The following is a 17,693-nucleotide window of genomic DNA, read 5'->3' on the forward strand; positions in this document are numbered from 1 at the left end:
CGCTTCTTAAATAGGTCAACGTTTCTCTTACTTTCTGGGCCTTGAAACACAGTAGGTTTCTTTACACACTTTCTACACACTCTTGACTCCCCATCTTTCCTTCATATATCAGCTTAAATAATACTCCATTCATAGAACTTTCCTACTCCCGGGGTCAGCTCTTTCATCTGGGGTACTGGCAAGGCAGCTCCAGTCCATTTACTGTCTGTACAATCCCCTGCTAAGGAAAAACTCATGTATCGGCTGAACGGAACAATGGGGCCTGAGACTTCTCTAGTCCCATCTTTCTCTAAACCCATTGCTCTCCTAGTGACTGGATGAAAAGATGGAGAGGGGAAGGTGGTGATTATTTATAGTAGGTCCAATTATGTCTCCTTATAAAGACCTATGGGGAGGACCCTGGTACCAATTTTTGAAGACCTTAGCATGTCAGCCACTTAGCATTTTTTGTCTTTTATTTAGGGTACTATCAGTTGTAGAACTACAGAAAAGCTCTCTGTCAACATGTTGTTATACTTACTTAAGTGTCTGCTCCTTATATGATATTATATTTTTACCGTCTGCTATAGCGCCAGATACACAGGACATGCTCAATAAATATATATTGAATGAAAATCAGAGAAGTGAAAAGACTAGTTTGAAATCATAAGCCCTGTTTGGCAGCATCGTTCCTGATTTTCGTAATCTTGTACTAATAGTTCCAAAACCAAATGTATTATGAATATTTATCTTCTTGGTTAGTGATGACGTCCTTAAAAGCTTAGTTTTACTCAAGATAATAGATACAACAGTTTTATAATAAAATACTTAGCAAATGTACAGCATTATATGTACATGTGCATCACTAAATTTAATTATGGAAGAAAATACTTTTTAGTATGCCTTTTTCAAAACACCTAGGAAAGCCAAGAAAACAAATAAACGAAAAAATTTTGAAAAACATAACTTACCTCCGCGCCCAAAATTCGCAATCTCATTTGGGCCACTATTGCTGTTGTTTACTGGCAAGCTCGTGGCTGGCCATGAATCAGCAAGCCATGGATAACTGGGATCACCAGCATTTAGAAGACCTGGGCGGCTAAAACAGGAATTTAAAGGAAATCAATCCATGGAACTCAATGAGAGATTTGGACATCAGTCTCATGAACTAAAATGGATTAAAGAATTTAAGATTTTAATTCACTTTCAAATTAAAATCTGTAGGCTCTCAAGAATTAAGGAACTTTAGCAGTTCACTAGGCTATATATAGATCAACCCTGTCAGTGGAAGCTGAAGAGTGCTGCCTGGGATTCTGCTGATACCCAAATGAATTCAGTCGTCTTCCCTGAAACTGGTGGGAAACTGGTAACATAGCAGCATCCCGAAACAAGGTCTGATGATAAACTGGCACCTCAAGGGAACAACTGCTCAGTATCAGCCATTTCCAGGACTTTGAACTATTGCTTCCTTAATTCCTGCAGCTCCCATATTTATCTGTCCCCTATAGGCTATAACCCCTGATATGGGCCCTCATGCTTGATTAGAGGCAAGGAACTTAAGGGAAATTAATGAACAGTATTTATACTGTTCCATCAATAGCACATTTTCAGGTTCTCTAAATTGAAAATGTTAGGAGAATATTAAAGGTTTTTTTAAAGATCCACTGTGGTCTGATCCAGCATGTGTATATAATCTACGAAGAAAACTTCCTTCATATTCTATTTAATAAAGAATTCCCATCTTTAAAATAAAAGATGGGATTCTGGTCACTTTCCAGATTATTAGCATATTTACAAAGATACAGCAACATCTATAGTCATTGTACTTTTTTTTCTGATAGACCCTTTGTGATACAATCCCTAAGAGAAACATGTGTTTCTATGGAAACTGCAATAAGAAGATCCAACTGCTTTCTTGCTACATCCACTAGCTCTCATTAGACCTAATCTCTTTTTGCTAAAATATTGATTAAATGGGAGATTGGAAGTTATTACCAGAGCCTAATTACAATCTCCATATCGGCAAAGGGAAAATAGATGAGGATATATGGGTTTGTTATCAACTTTTATCAATTTCAATTGAGTATCCAAAGTTGTGGAATCCAGTCTGATCAATCTACAGCCTATTCATCATCCATGAATCATTTACTTTGTGATCGATTATGTGTAATTGTTCACTCACAGCAATTTAGTGAGAACCAATAAGGAGTCTTAAACAACAGCAACTTCATTTGCTAATGTCTAATTAATGCAATAAACATCCTGCTAACAAATGAATACATTCCTTGTGATATTTACTACTAATTTCTTCAGGGGCCTCTGGGAGATATGAAACATCTGGACTTGATTCCTCTAAAGTGCACAACAGATAGGCCATTAAACCTTGTGGTGAGCCGTTTAATTCCTCCTAGAATTCTCACTTATAAGTGATTGTTTATTACAATAATAGCCTCTTACTATAGAGTTTCCTCAGTCCTGATTAAAAATAATAATTTAAGAAATCTCCTCAGTATACCTTCCATTGCTCATTAGTCCTCCATCTCCTCTTTGAAATGTAACTGTAAAAAAAAAAGAAACATACACAAGTAGTCAATATTAATTATGATTAATAACAACTACATATTGGCCCCTAGTTTAGAGCTGAAACCTCTGGGAATTTTAACAAAATATAATTAACATAATTGTACAGAGAATAAGAAGCAGTGGTTTGGCCTAAAGCAAAGCTATCATTTGCTCCATCTTTAATAAGACATTGAAATATTCCTCAAGCCAAACATATGGTTAAGTCAAAGGGGCAAATTTTATTTGGGTGTCAATTGGTATATACATGGTATTGGAAGATCGACATGCAATAACGAGGAATTATCAAATCATGACTTTTAATGTTAACATAGAGGTGTCCTAATCAGAGGGCATAATGCAAAATGCACATAGTTGAAACTGAAACAGGATAGTCCAAACAGATAATATCCTTTTAATGAAACAAGTGAAAGTACTGATTGACAACACATTCCTCCCCATCACAGATCCTTTTAGGAACATTAAGAAGCACTTTGAGTTGAAATACTATAATTACAAAGACATGAACTGTAATGAATGGAGAATACATGATGTATCGGGTGCTTTGTTTCATTAGCCAACTCTTACAAAAATGAAACTTTCAAATAATTGATACTGAATATATTCCAATTGTATATAATGATTACAAAACTTAAGTCCTTTTTAAAACTGTGGAACTTATTAGCAATATCAAGAAGTATCCAGGAGGGCCACAGCTGAAGAATCCACTCCCTCTGGTCACTAGATTCCATTCTACAAAGCTAACAACATGAAAGTGGGCTTCAAGGATTGGCCAAAGAAGGTAGATATCAGTTTGGGTCCATCATCCCGTATCCAAAACCTTTGCAGCTAAATTTACTTGGAATTCAAAATGCTTCAGATCTGAGATAGGTAATATGATGCATACTGCAGGGAGGGTCCAAGGCAGCAAATGTATTTAAAATTATTGTTTTTGCAATGAGATGTGAATATTCATGATTAGTGGAAAAAAGTCTATAAATAACTTCATATTATTTTCGACCAAATTTTGCCACAAAATTACTTAACTAGAAAATCATTGGGAAAAAAAATTGGTGATTAGAAGTTTATGGATTGCAAAATTGCAATTCTGACCAAAATTAGTATGGATCAGCTAAACCAATCCCTGGGGATGAAGGCAAAAATACCATTTACAGATGTGAATCCAACATATCCTATCTTTGGAAGATACTGATTAGATTTCCTGTGATTACTTGGTAAGCAAAAGTAAAAATAAAATTTTATGAATTGATTCATATTTTTAATAAACTAAGGACATATTGCTACTTAAAGTGCACACATAGTAAATACTTTCTCATTTGGATAATCTCTCCATCATTCACCTCTTTCTCAAGTTTGAGCTAATAAATATGATTACTCTTTAGATCTTATAACTTTCTAAATGTAGTTCCCCAATCCCTTCCCTAAGGTCATCTAAGGATATATCTCTCATGGCATCATAATTAGGCAATAAGATGGCTAAGGTTCTTTCAGGAATTCATGAAGCAGTGCTTTCAGAAACATCTTGGCACCTAAAGTACATTGCCGTATCAAGTTTTTAGGTAACTTGTCAAGTGAATTATAAAACAATCCTTACATAAACTTTGTACCTGCCCACGACTGGCTATGGACAGCTCCTTGGAGAAAATAAAAGAATACTGATCACTAATCTGCTTCCTGATGGATTCAGGTGTTGGGAATCAACAATCAGCAGTGTATCCACACCACACTGGGTCCCTTTAATAACTGCTTTTAAGAACAACAATAAAAAATTGATCTGAAACAATTATTGAGAAGAACTGAGCACTGGTGGTATTAAATACAGGCCTGATTAGGAGGAAAAAACACAAAATGTGAAAACAGTACAGCTAATTAGCTTTCTATCTGATGTGACTTCCTAGTTATGTGGATTTTTAATGGACTATCAAGTGATTGTTTTACTCTGGTAAAAGAGAGCTAAGATAATGCTGTGAATATCATTGTGAATATGCAAATCAGCAGGTACTGATGGACTACACCTCCAAATGTGCTGCTTAGGAGATACATGGGGAGAAGCTGAGCCCTTCTCTCTAACTTAGATGCTCTTTTTCCTCACCCAAATTTTCTGTTACTGTCAGAGCAATAAATGATATTAGAGCAAAAGAGGAGAACTGAAGCAGAAGCACAGAAATTAAGTTGTATTTAACTTCTTGTACTTACCAATGGTAAATTTTTCATAAACTGTAAATTTTAAAGTATTATGATGCAGCACTGAAATTCTTATCCAAAAGATATCATTCAAATGGCTAATAAGCACCTGACAAGATGCTCAACATCAGTAATCATTAGGAAAGTGAAAATCAAAACTATTGGGTTAGGGCTTCCCTGGTGGTGCAGTGGTTGAGAGTCTGCCTGCTAATGCAGGGGACACGGGTTCGTGCCCCGGTCCGGGAAGATCCCACATGCCGCAGAGCGGCTGGGCCTGTGAGCCATGGCCGCTGAGCCTGTGTATCCGGAGCCTGTGCTCCGCAATGGGAGAGGCCACAACAGTGAGAGGCCCGCGTAGCGCAGAAAAAAAACTATTGGGTTGGCCAAAATTTCATTCAGATCTTACGGAAAAACCAGAACGAAATTTTTGGCCAACCCAATACAATGAGCTGTTACTTCACACCTATTAGGTTGGCTGCTATGCAAGAAACATAAAATAAGCATTAACAAGAATGTGGAGGAATTGAAACCCTTGTGCACTGTTGGTGGAAGGTAAAATGGTGCAGCCATAGTTGAAAACAGTATGTTGGTTCCTCAAAAAATTAAAAATAGAATTACCGTAAGATCCATCAATTCCGTTTCCAAAGGAATTGAAAACAGGGTCTCAAAGAGGTATTTGTACATCCATGTTCATTGTAACATTATTCATAGTAGCTAAAATGTGGAAGCAAGCCAAGCAACCAGTGATGGATGAATGGATCAGCGAAGTGTACATATAGACACAATGGAACATCATTCAGCCTTGAAAAGGAAGGAATTTCTGAAATATGCTAAACCTTTGATGTATCTTGAGGACATTATGCTAAGTGAAATAAGCCAGTCACAAAAAGATAAATACTGTATGAGTCCACTTCTATGAGGTACTTAGAGTAGTCAAAATCATAGAGACAGAAAGAAGAATGGCGGTTGTGAGGGGCTGGGGGGAGGGGGGAATAGGGAGTTATTGTTTACTGGATATAGATTTTCAGTTTTAGAAGATGAAAAGATTTATGGATATGGATGGTGGTGATGGTTGCACATCATGAATGTATTTAATGCCACTGAATTGTACACTTAAAAATGGTCAAGATAGTACATTTTATGTAATGTTTATTTTACCACAATAAAAAATTGAAAAAAAAATTTATCAAGTTAATTTACAGCTGTGTTAGTGTATGGACTCTATGATATGGTCCATATTTACCAAATGAGAATTAAATGGTGTGAATAAAAGAATTTTAAATTTCAAAACTTTCAAGACATATCGATTTCCTATTTGTATTCTAAATCATTAAACTGTTTTCAAATGGTTCTAGACCGCTAAAAGACCGTCAAAATATTTCATAAAGACATTTATCTTCGTACCTCTGCATACCAACTCTACAAAGGCAAAAATACACAGTCATTATGTAAATACATAATTGACTTAAAATGGCCCATGGATACAATTTGATATACATGAGAATCTTCAATTTTGTATGTTTCTATCAGGAGAGAAAAACAACAACAAAAAACAATACCTTTACATAATAACATTGATTAGTTGTCTTTTTAAAGCAAGGGAAAAAGAGAGAACACTTTTTCGAGTATCCTTTTCTTCCCATGCTCTGAAACCTTTAGATTTGTTCCATTTTGAAAAGTAGACCAAAAATAACTGAGTTCTATTAGACCATGAGATCAAAAGCAGACTAGAGGGCTTCCCTGGTGGCGCAGTGGTTGAGAGTCTGCCTGCTGATGCAGGGGACACGGGTTCGTGCCTCGGTCCGGGAAGATCCCACATGCCGCGGAGTGGCTGGGCCCATGAGCCATGGCCGCTCAGCCTGCGCTAAGGATGAACAATCAGAACTCCTAAAATGGAAGTCATATTTGGTGTTTTGGTCAGCATTTTTTGTGTGTGCAGAGAGAGAAAAACATAAAAATAAATGCCACGACAAAGTGAAAACTGTTTTGAGGTAGCTCTCATTTCAGAGATGTTGAACTGCCTTAAAGCTGAAAGCAAGAGGGTGAGGAGGGTAGGTGGTTGGACAATCTTGCTCTAGTCACTATTTTGATAATCACAGTGTGGTAACTTTGTGCTTATCAGAATTAAATTTGAAATAAGTGTGAATCTTTACCAGGAGTTTCTGCTAGCATCTAAAATTAAGAATTTTCAAGGGAGCAACATAGAGAAGTTTTTATTGCTAAAACTAACTGACTAGTGCTAAGGTTTCCAAAAAGCTCTATAGACACCACAATCTTAAATGTTTTAGAATTGCATTAAATATTCTGAATTTATTGCAATATTTATAAAAGATATAAGGTAAAGAGATTTTGCAAGTTCATATCATACACAAAGTACCTCTACTATTATCTGACAGGATTAATCCTAATCTCTCGCTTTCTAGAATTGAGGGGGAAGGGAAACAGAGCTACGTGGTAAATTGACATTTTGAGGTAAGGAAGCTTTCAGAGTGCCTATCTCTAGTAGGCCACATTTTCCTACTCCAAATGGAAACTTTAATGTTGCCAGCCAAGCCTCACTCCCTTTCCTGATAAGCTATTTCTCAACTATGAATGTAGATTAATCCTCTTTTAATAAGCATTAACTCAAGCCCAGATAATCAGAGTATAAAAATTCCATCAAATCTTTTAGCTGTCTTAGGGTCATTTTGTCAAATAATTTCACCAAGGGTTTAAAACCTATGCATGAAGTGTTTGGTATTTCATAATTTGCTCACTTATTAAATTATATATATTTACTGAGTTTAATAAAATCTGTTCTCCTCAAAGGTAATATTCATAAAATAGAACTCACCCCTTTAAAAGTGAAAATGTTTATTTTCATTAAAAAGTTGGTGACTTAAAAATTGTGAATATGAACAACATAAGTTTGAAAAGAATCGTGTAGCCTTCATGAAGATTATAATACAATATATAGAATCTTCATGAAGGCTGCATGGCTTTTATTCAAACTTATGTCATTCACTTTTCTATTCACAAATACCATAATACATATAATCAAACATTTACTCTAGATTCAAAATCACCTAGTATTTTCTGCCTAAACATGTTTACAATTCTATTTCACCCAGTAATTCAGGTAGTGAATTCTTCTGGCAATCAGGAACCTCACATGCAGTGACAAGCAGACTGTTAGTGTTCAGTGAAGATTAACATAAATAACACTGCATGTTACTCTAGAAAAATATAAAATGATTTCATGTAGAATATGAGATATGAGGATACCTTTCTCATCCCAGCTGCCCTTCTTTGAGCCACGAGCAAAGCTGTTGTGCGTGTTTGTGTCTGAAGAATTTAAATAAAGAATAAATAGGAAAAAACTGAATAGGAAGTTAGTGTGTAATTTTGCCCTGGGGAAATCTCCAAGTTCTTCTATGTAAAGGAGCAAAAACATGTTCAGGCCAAATTCTACTCTCAGATCATTTAAGTGTATAAGTTTACATTTGATTCTTGATAGTTGCTTTTACAATCTAAGGTGCTAATCCACTAGTGTTCTATGATCAATATGTTAAATCCTCTGAAACATAAGAAAAATATCAACACTGAGTAGCATGCCGTTTTTTTTTACCTTCCTTTTAAGCATTCAAATATAATTTTCCACATGGAGATGGAGAATCAAAGATTAGCCACAATAAAATCAGCAGGTGAGTTTTTGCCTGTACAGAGTGAGTGAAAGTATCCTGCCGAGAGTTAGATTCTCCACTCTGCGAGTTATTTCTTCTCCCCACTAGTTAAAAACTTCCCTCTGGTGGTTAAAATCTACCTGTGGGGCTTCCCTGGTGGCACAGTGGTTGAGAGTCCGCCTGCCAATGCAGGGGACACGGGTTCGTGCCCCGGTCTGGGAAGATCCCACATGCCGCAGAGCGGCTGGGCCCGTGAGCCATGGCTGCTGAGCCTGCGCGTCCGGAGCCTGTGCTCCGCAACGGGAGAGGCCACAACAGTGAGAGGCCCGCGTACCGCAAAAAAAACAAATTAAAAAATAAATAAATAAAATAAAATAAAATAAAATCTACCTGTGATGGTTAAGAAGACTTGGAATGAAGTGGGAAAAAGCAAGTGCTGAAATCAAATTTTACCTGCTTTTCAATTCTACTTAGGATCAGTCTAGCATTATTAAAATGCATGTTTCTTAATTTACATCAATTGCAGCAGAGTTTAAGTATAATCCAAGATCAAATTTGGGGTTTGAAATAAATGAAGACATTTTTTGTTATAAATTGATTTAAATACCGATCCCAAAGTAAACTTTCATTTATTTGAAAAAAAAATGTTATTGCTATCATAAATCAATTAGAAAATTTTGAAACAATATAGATATTATCATGTAGTAAAAAGTGGAAACATTAGACTTTTCATTTTGTGAGTAAAATTACATTGCTTTAATGTTACTGGGTTCAGTTTTCATGCTTGTTAAATTATAAGATTTCCAGAGAAATTTTTATGAAAACCAAAAATAAACAGAACTAGTACACATAGACTATTTTCTCTATAATTTTTATAAAACACTTCAGAGAAAAATATCCCTGTACGAAATCCCTGTGCTCTTAAAATGGATCATTAGCTCATGCATGAAATATCAGAAATTTAAACATATGATAAATACATACTACACTAATCATTCCTATTTAAAATCCTCATATTCTCAAGAATATAAAAATTCCAGGAGGTGGAGGATAGGATATTTATGGAGGGAAATGTGTAGAGAATATCGCCAGGTCAGATATGCAATACTAAGTACCTGTGGTTTGGATTTTCATTTGCTTCTCACCTAGAAGAGAACAGCAGTTGCTGGAAGGCAAATTACCAGCTGAAGGTGAATCCATTCTGAGAGTCAGCCATCTATCAATTAAGTATAAAGGTTCAGAAAGGCTGCTCTGTGGCTTGGCCTAATTCCAAAATACTTGAAGTGCATAGCACCTTCCGAGTTAGTAGTTCTTCTACAAGTAGATGGGTATCAATCACAATGAGAACTGATAACTGGAAATGTACTACTCTTGTCAAGCTCAAAGACCAACAGATATTTTTAAATTAAATGCATAGGTTTTGCAAAGAACTGCTGTTTAAAAAAAAAGAAGAAGAAAGGCTATCTGACATAATTTTACTAAAAACGTAAACTACTAATTACGAGACCTATGCTATTTTGAAGGAGTGAGTGAATAAAGATGTGTGGAGCGTAAAAATGCAACACTCCAAACGTGGCATCTTAGAACTTCGTACTGAAGTGGCTAGCATAGTCAATCTTTTATTTTTTTCACTAAAGCCAAGCAATGAGATAAAACATAAAAATAGTCCTTGAATTAAATCATTCTTCCTTATTTCTCATGTGATTTATATGAGCGTGTCACAGAGACGAAATGGAACGTGGTGATTGACTAAACAGACAGGTTGATGGACAATACCTTCAGGGAATGAAAGCAGAGGACTGGACTGCAAAACAAGAAGTTATGTTAAAGTATCATTAACGTTCATGACTCTGACACTCAGCAGTTATTGCCCAGCATACCTTTCCAGGAAGAATCACTCACTGGTAGGATGATAAAGCACTCAAATGACAAAGCGTAAGGATGCTGGCATCAGCAACCAATGAGAAATGAGAATGGCAGAGCAATAGCAAGTCACAAAGCATGAAAGGCTCTTTTCAATGGATACATTATACTACCTTCTCTAGTCCTGGGAATTTGTTCTAACCAGTAACTAATAAACTTATTTTCACAAAATATAGACATGAGCCACAGTGTGATCGTCAAATGATCGTATTTAAATGCTATCGAATAACAAGAAAGGCAACCAAGTGGGTGCTATTCCTTTTATTTTGAACTATTCTCAGAAGCTCAGACACCTACAAGCTACAGCAGCGGATAAACTTAATAAGAATTGAAGCCTCTGTCAAAGTCACCTAACACATTTATGTTTCTTACTAAAGTAAAAATTAGAAATAGAAGATGAATAAAATATCTCAAAAATTTTAAAATATTTGTAGGATGATGGCAAATTAAAATTGTTCCCTTGTAAATTCTACAAAGTGTGAAATATTGTGAGACAATTTCTTTTGATGATCATTGTTAGAGAAAGTACTTAAAATTATTGCAATTTAAACTGTAATTGAATATAGCTTCAGTATTGAGTTCATTTTTCAATCACTGATTGATAATTTTCTCCCTCTCTCTCTTCCTTGGAAGTATTTTGAAGGCCATAATTTTGGACATCCTTAAAATTCCTGTTCTTGATTCTAAGAAGAAAACATTTTTGCGAATAAGTAGAACACCAACGGTCTTCTTTTTCTTCTGCTGCTTCTTTTCCTTCTCCTTTTTCTTCCTTCTAAAATGCCTATTGGTCCCTTTGAAATAGACATCCTATTTAAGTGACTAGTAAATCACTTAATTCATGCCTCATCAGTCTCATCAATCCTGGTGAGATTTTTTTTGCTTCGTTTGTATTTTCCATCTGAGACACAGATTGTATTGTAATCTGTATCATGAAATACAAAGAACTACATTTCAAATCTTTTCTCTTTTTTTCTGAGCATTTTAGGAATGCTCTTGCTTAAATTCACTTTTCAAACAACGGTGTCATAGCATGCAAAGTCTGTGTGTGTGTGTGTGTGTGTGTGTGTGTTGAACTAGTTGAGAAAAATGTCTAAGCACTTTATCAGTGTGCATTCTTCTTATGCTTCCTTGGAGATACAAGCAAAAAGATTGCCTTATGGTCATAATGTGATATGGTGAAGAGCAGTGCATTAAAGCATGTTGTCTGTAATTGTTTAAATCAAGCCCAAAACATCCATTCATTCACTCAGTTATTCCATTCCATTCCTTCCCTTGAATTTTGTCGTATTTCTAAAGATAAGACATTTTTTTAGCTGGAAATAGCCTCTTACCAGCATAATTACTGAGTCCCTTTCTCTTCTTTCTTCGCCAATACAACCAGATGCTAAAACCCATCAGAATTACCCAGCAGGCACCACCAATACCAGCTATAAAAGCTGGTTGCTTCACAACGTCAGTGATTTGCTCAGTTATGCTGTTATTGTTTTCAGTAATGACAACTTCATTCCTTCCCCCTATGGAAGAAACAACAGTGTTAGTGTTAGTAAATATTAAGACAAAAAACCCCACAAAAATACATATATGGTATGCCAAAGGCACAGAAGATCAGAACATTCTTTGAAGCAGGTAATATTTGTTGTGTCCTGAGCCTGTCACAATTTATTGGTAAGCATATTTTGTAAGTTTCAGAAAAAGAATCAAATAATAAGTTTGAAATGTGATTAAGAACATTGCTCCCTTGTGTTTTGTTTTGCTGTGGACAGATTCAGAACCACTTCTTGATTTACTGCCTCATAAATAAATAAATACTAAAACAAGTGCTGTGAGCTGAAATAATAGTAACCTTTCTTCAGTTAGGTAAAGCATTTTGTAATATAATTCTCATTTTTTTAAAAAAAGCAACTATAACATTTAACGCCAGGTATTTGAAAATTACCTTCCCCCTACAGCACTGCCTAAATACAAATGTTCAAAATATTGCCTTTAGTATTCTACCAAAGGTCTTATTTTGATCAAACATACTTTAATTTTCTGGAAGGTATTAAAATTACTATATTAAACAATGACAATTATGTAAATATCTTTTCATAGACATTAGTATCTACAGTTAAAACATCATGAAAAGATAAAATTCCTAAATGTCCTTAACGTATTTGAAACTAATTTGAAAATCCACTTGAAAGCTGGATACAAAACAACTTGAAAATTAATTCTAAGGTCTATGTAACAAAAACATACATTTAAATATGGACTAAGATGATTCTAGTAGTCATGTGTCTGACAATTTAGCCCTCTCAGAGGTAATAAAGAAAATCTCAATCCACATTTTTAAACAGGTTTAAAACTCACGGAATCATAATATCACTGAAGAGCAAAGATTTATGTGTTTAAGAGATGGATGAATTCAGGCACTGGAAATTAAGTGATTTCTTATGTTAATATCATATCTCATTAGTAACTAATCCAATACTTAAAAAATAAATTGTAAGCAAAATACAAATGGCAAATTTCAGCATATCACATCACAGGAATGTGTAATTCTCATTGTTTCAGTTATCATGGCACTGTAAGATATTAGAAAGTGCAAGGTCTTTGAAATTCCACATTTGAGTATCATCTCAGCCACTTACTAGCTAAGTAAGCAGTGAGCTTATGTAGGGCACTTAATCTTTTGGAATCCCTGTTTCTGTTAGTTGGCAACAGTACTATTTCATTTATTTGGGAGGATTAATTGAGACGATGTATGTAAAGAGGTTAATAAGAACACAGTGATTATAGCCCATATAAGGCTAAGAGTTACTTTAAGGGCCACTCAGGTGGGAATAGAAGTTGTAAATTATCTAGATGTGAGAGTCCCGCAAACAATAGGTGACTTGTTTACCAAGGTTTCACCTTTCTTCCAGGGCAGAAAATTAGCCTATATTCCCCAGCCTCCCTTGTAGCTGAGTACAACAAAGTGACTGAATATTAGCCAATTGTACACAGGCAGATGCATACTACCTCCGGATTTGACCCATAAACCACTGTGACAATACGTCACACTCTCTTTCCTAGCATGTTGGATAGAAACGAGGGATCTGCGGCAGGATGCTGACCATCTAAGACAGTGGTCCCCAACCTTTTGGGCACCAGGGACCGGTTTCGTGGAAGACAATTTTTCCACGGGCGGGCGTGGAGGAGGGGAGAAGGTTCAGGCGGTAATGCGAGTGACGGGCAGATGAAGCTTGCCCGCCCGCCTCTCACTTCCTGCTCTGCGGCCTGGTGCTTACCAGTCCGCAACCCAGGGGATGGGAACCCCTGCTCTAAGAGACGTAGAGCCATTGATGGAAGGAGCCAAGTTCCGTGAAGAATTTTATGGGGTAGAAACCCCATCCTCCATTCTGCTGACTCATATTAGACTGGGCTATGAATAAGAAAGAAACTTTTATTTTGTTAAGCCAATCTGTATGCCTACTTGTTTGTTATAGCTGCTAGCATTTTTTATAGTCTAATATTCCATTCTTGAAACGTCTTTTGTGTTAATTTCCAGATTTAAAAACTAGCTTCACTTATGTACTGAAGCTGGTTCATTCTCCTAATCTATCTGCTTTTAGTTACTATACATATAAACATAATCAAAAATGTATTTAAAATGAGCTCATATTTTCAACTTGAGACATATCAACACATATATCTGGTGATTGTGTTAAACACTAGTAGTTACTAAAAAGAAAACACCTCATAGCACAAACAGAAAAGAAAATTCGTCCTTCATTTGTGTAAAAGATCCATAAAATGTCTTATTGAAGATAATGAAAAATTTACTTATGTTACCCAAAGTGTATGAGTATTTCTTGTGCTGCTAGTATTTTTAAAACAATGTCATCAGTTGGACTAATTAGAGCACAGACATGGGATGTGTGTGACCTGTAACACTCCATTGTTCTTTCAGACAAAAAAATATAATGAAATATAATGTCTTCCTCCCACTGGACAGTAATGAAGAACAAAACTAATTTGTTGGACTAAAAATTAATTAGACACATCAGATTCGACTGTACCTATTACTGTGAAAGTTTGCAGTTGTTCCACATATTATTACCAACTATGTAAGGTAAGTGTGAAATAGGCAAATGATTAAGGAAACAATAGGTATATTACTAAGCAAGATTACTGAGAATTTTAAGTCAATGTAATTTTGTTATATGACATGCTGTTTGATGCTTATATATATAAATGTATTTGGTTGTATTTGTGTGTGTGTAATTGCAAACATATAAAATTATGGACATTTTGATGTAAAAGTCACCTTACCAGTGGAGACAGCAAATAAAAGAACAATACTACTTTTAAGTCTGTGTAAGGCTATTTATTATATTTATACAAATTTTAATTAAAGGTCCCTTAATGTAACTTTTTGGAATAAAAACTAAGCTGAGAAAGAATAGATGAAACAGTACATTGTCTGGCATAAAACAAATCTAAAATTATCAGCCATAAATTACATCAAATGCCAATACATGATTTAATTAAAGCAAAGGGGAAGTGAGGAAGAGCTTGAGTCACTTCAAGTGCTGTTTCCAGTACTGAATAGACAATAGGAAAAGCGTAAATTGAAAGAGAAATGGAGTTTAGCCATCACTAAATCACTTTTCAAATAAGGAATAACAGTTGTGTAGATACGGTTATCAGACAAGATGTTGAGGTAGATATGCAAGGGTAATTAAAGAAACAATTAAAGGCTTCTTCAGTACAACAGTAGATATTAAAAAGAAATAAATCTCTCAAGGACAAATAGCCTTTTCCAGGTTGAATTGTGCTTGTGTGTGTGTGTGTGTGTGTGTGCATGTGCGTGTCTGTGTGTGTGTGTTTATTTCAAGTAGTACAATTCTATTTTCTATAATTATGTCTTGGATATTGTGTATTCTAACTACATGAAAAGGAGATAGAAATATTACTTATTAGATTATTTTTTATTTCATAGAAAAATTTGAAAAGTATGATATATAAACAAATTAAAAGGTACTCTTTATCCACTTGATCACTCAGTCTTTTTAAAATAATACGAGTTAAGCAAAACTTTCCATTTGATTTAAAATAATCTTAGTTAACATTATTATTTTAAGTTACCATACAATTGTTTATTCTTAACTGTCATGACATGAACTTGGGGAAATGGTGTTACTGCAATTTTTACTTGCCTCCAAATACAATAAATCCCCCAATATTGTGAAGCAAATAGGTAGCTACTACAAACCAAAATCAAAACCAAAACAAACCAACTTTTCCATGCTTGAGAATTATATTTATTACCAAAGATGACAGAAAACATGAAAGGAAAATATAGATATTTGGTAATCCTACTGATCTTTGATTTAGAAAAATTACATTCAGTCAATCTTTTTCATAGATATGCTAGAAGGGCAGTGAAAAAAGAAAAGAAGCGGGCTTCCCTGGTGGCGCAGTGGTTGAGAGTCCACCTGCCGATGCAGGGGACGCGGGTTTGTGCCCCGGTCCGGGAAGATCCCACATGCCGCGGAGCGCCTGGGCCCATGAGCCATGGCCTCTGAGCCTGCGCGTCCGGAGCCCGTGCTCCGCAGTGGGAGAGGCTGCAACAGTGAGAGGCCCGTGAACCGCAAAAAAAAAAAAAAAACTTTGTTTACCTATCTAGGAGCTCTCATAGAAAGCTATACCTTTCAAACATGTTTCATATATATATAGATATAGATATAGATATAGATATAGATATAGATATAGATATATTTTTTTTGTGTGGGCCTCTCACTGTTGTGGCCTCTCCCATTGCGGAGCACAGGCTCCGGACGCGCAGGCTCAGTGGCCATGGCTCACAGGCCCAGCCACTCCGCAGCAGGTGGGATCTTCCCGGACTGGGGCACGAACCCGTGTTCCCTGCATCGGCAGGCAGACTCTCAACCACTGTGCCACCCGGGAAGCCCTGTTTCATGTTTTTTAAGTGAAAAATTACTGCCTTATTTCTAAATAACAAATATTCTAAATATTTAGAAAATATGTAGAAATAAGAATAAGTTCATCTATATCTGTTAAATCCTTTTGGGTGTACCTGTATTTCTTTCTTATTCCAATTTATTTTAGAAAATCTCAGAAGGGCAAGATTATAGGTTTCCCTCAGGTTAAGAAATTAATTCAGTTTGTATGACTAATTAAGAAAGGGAAGGCAATTTAAAGAAAAGTTAATACTATAACTTTTCAAATGTTTTTAATATATAAAAGGAAGAATACTTGGAGAATCTAAAAAATTTTAATATGACAACTGAGTATTAAATCTCTTCATTATATAATAAAAACATTGTAAAAAGAAACAGCTTCCCAAAATTTGGTAGTATGTTCTATGTGCATATTTTAGAAAATAAACAGAAAAGAATGCAAATGGCACATTGGCTTGTATGAAACTCTGGACAAGTATTTTTAAAATATATAAACTCTAGGAAGAACGTTTAAAAAGATAAAGACACTGACAAACAAATAAAATCAGAGTAAACTGAAGGGATTTGCCTTTTGAAAGAATAAAACCACTCAAGAAAAAGAATCTGCATTTATGAGGCTTTCTACCCCCTTAGAGGGCTCAATCCATGCAGCACTAGGGAGCTAGAACTCAAGCTGAAAATCTCAGTCTTTTACTTCTAGGAGGTGTCAGAAGATAGCCTTCGCAGCTGCCAGTGTGACAGAAAATTAAGGGAGAAACCATGTGAAAGAGGGAGAGACAGGAGAGTGATGTTCTCAAATCTGTGTATAAATTCTCCCTCAGTACTAGTGTGAACCCTGAATTGTGCAGGCAGAAGGACGATTTCAAGGATTTGGTGAAACTCAAAAGGTAAAAGGCTGCAAAGACTGAGCAGACTCTCTCACTGCAGAGAAGATTGTGTTTGAAGTTTAAATTCCATCAAGTTAGGCAGACCAGATAAATATATTAGGCTTTTCACCGAAAGTCCAGGAGCACTATGCCTTAGAAGTAAAGATTAAACTGAGGTTTTGCCTGAAGAATATTGTCAAAGCATAAATAGTCCATACTAACAATATGTAAAAACCAAGCCACCACAAGATCGAGATGATCAGCCAGTAACATAACTGCCTCTCAGGAAAAGAAAAACAACATTCTTCAGAAGATCACAAAATTGTATAGTATGTTTTCTGCAACGTCCAGTATATAGTAAAAAATTACCAGGCATGCAAAAACAAGCAAAACAATAATAACAACCACAATAGCAAAAATGAGGAAAAGATAACCCAAGATCAAGAGGAATAGTAATCAATAGAAATAGACCATGAGATGACATGGATGTTGAAATTAGGAGGAAAGGACTTTCAAGCAACTATTACAATATGTTCATTAATTTAAAATAATAG

General features: G+C 35.5%; 1 protein-coding gene across 5 annotated transcripts in view; it reads right to left on the minus strand.

The window, feature by feature from the left end:
- Positions 1-17,693, minus strand: part of ROBO2 (roundabout guidance receptor 2) — a 579,902-nt gene that overhangs the window by 46,463 nt on the left and 515,746 nt on the right. For all 5 annotated transcript variants that reach the window (XM_079922998.1, XM_079922997.1, XM_079922996.1 and 2 more), the window contains exons 17-19: positions 11,660-11,842; positions 2,495-2,537; positions 951-1,078 (exon numbers count right to left, since the gene is read on the minus strand). In XM_079922998.1, the coding sequence (XP_079779124.1) occupies positions 951-1,078; positions 2,495-2,537; positions 11,660-11,842 (354 nt within the window). The remainder of the gene's footprint in view (positions 1-950; positions 1,079-2,494; positions 2,538-11,659; positions 11,843-17,693) is intronic.

This window comes from Stenella coeruleoalba, assembly GCF_951394435.1.
Source record: "Stenella coeruleoalba genome assembly, chromosome: 5".
In the NCBI taxonomy this organism is placed as follows: Eukaryota; Metazoa; Chordata; class Mammalia; order Artiodactyla; family Delphinidae; genus Stenella; species Stenella coeruleoalba.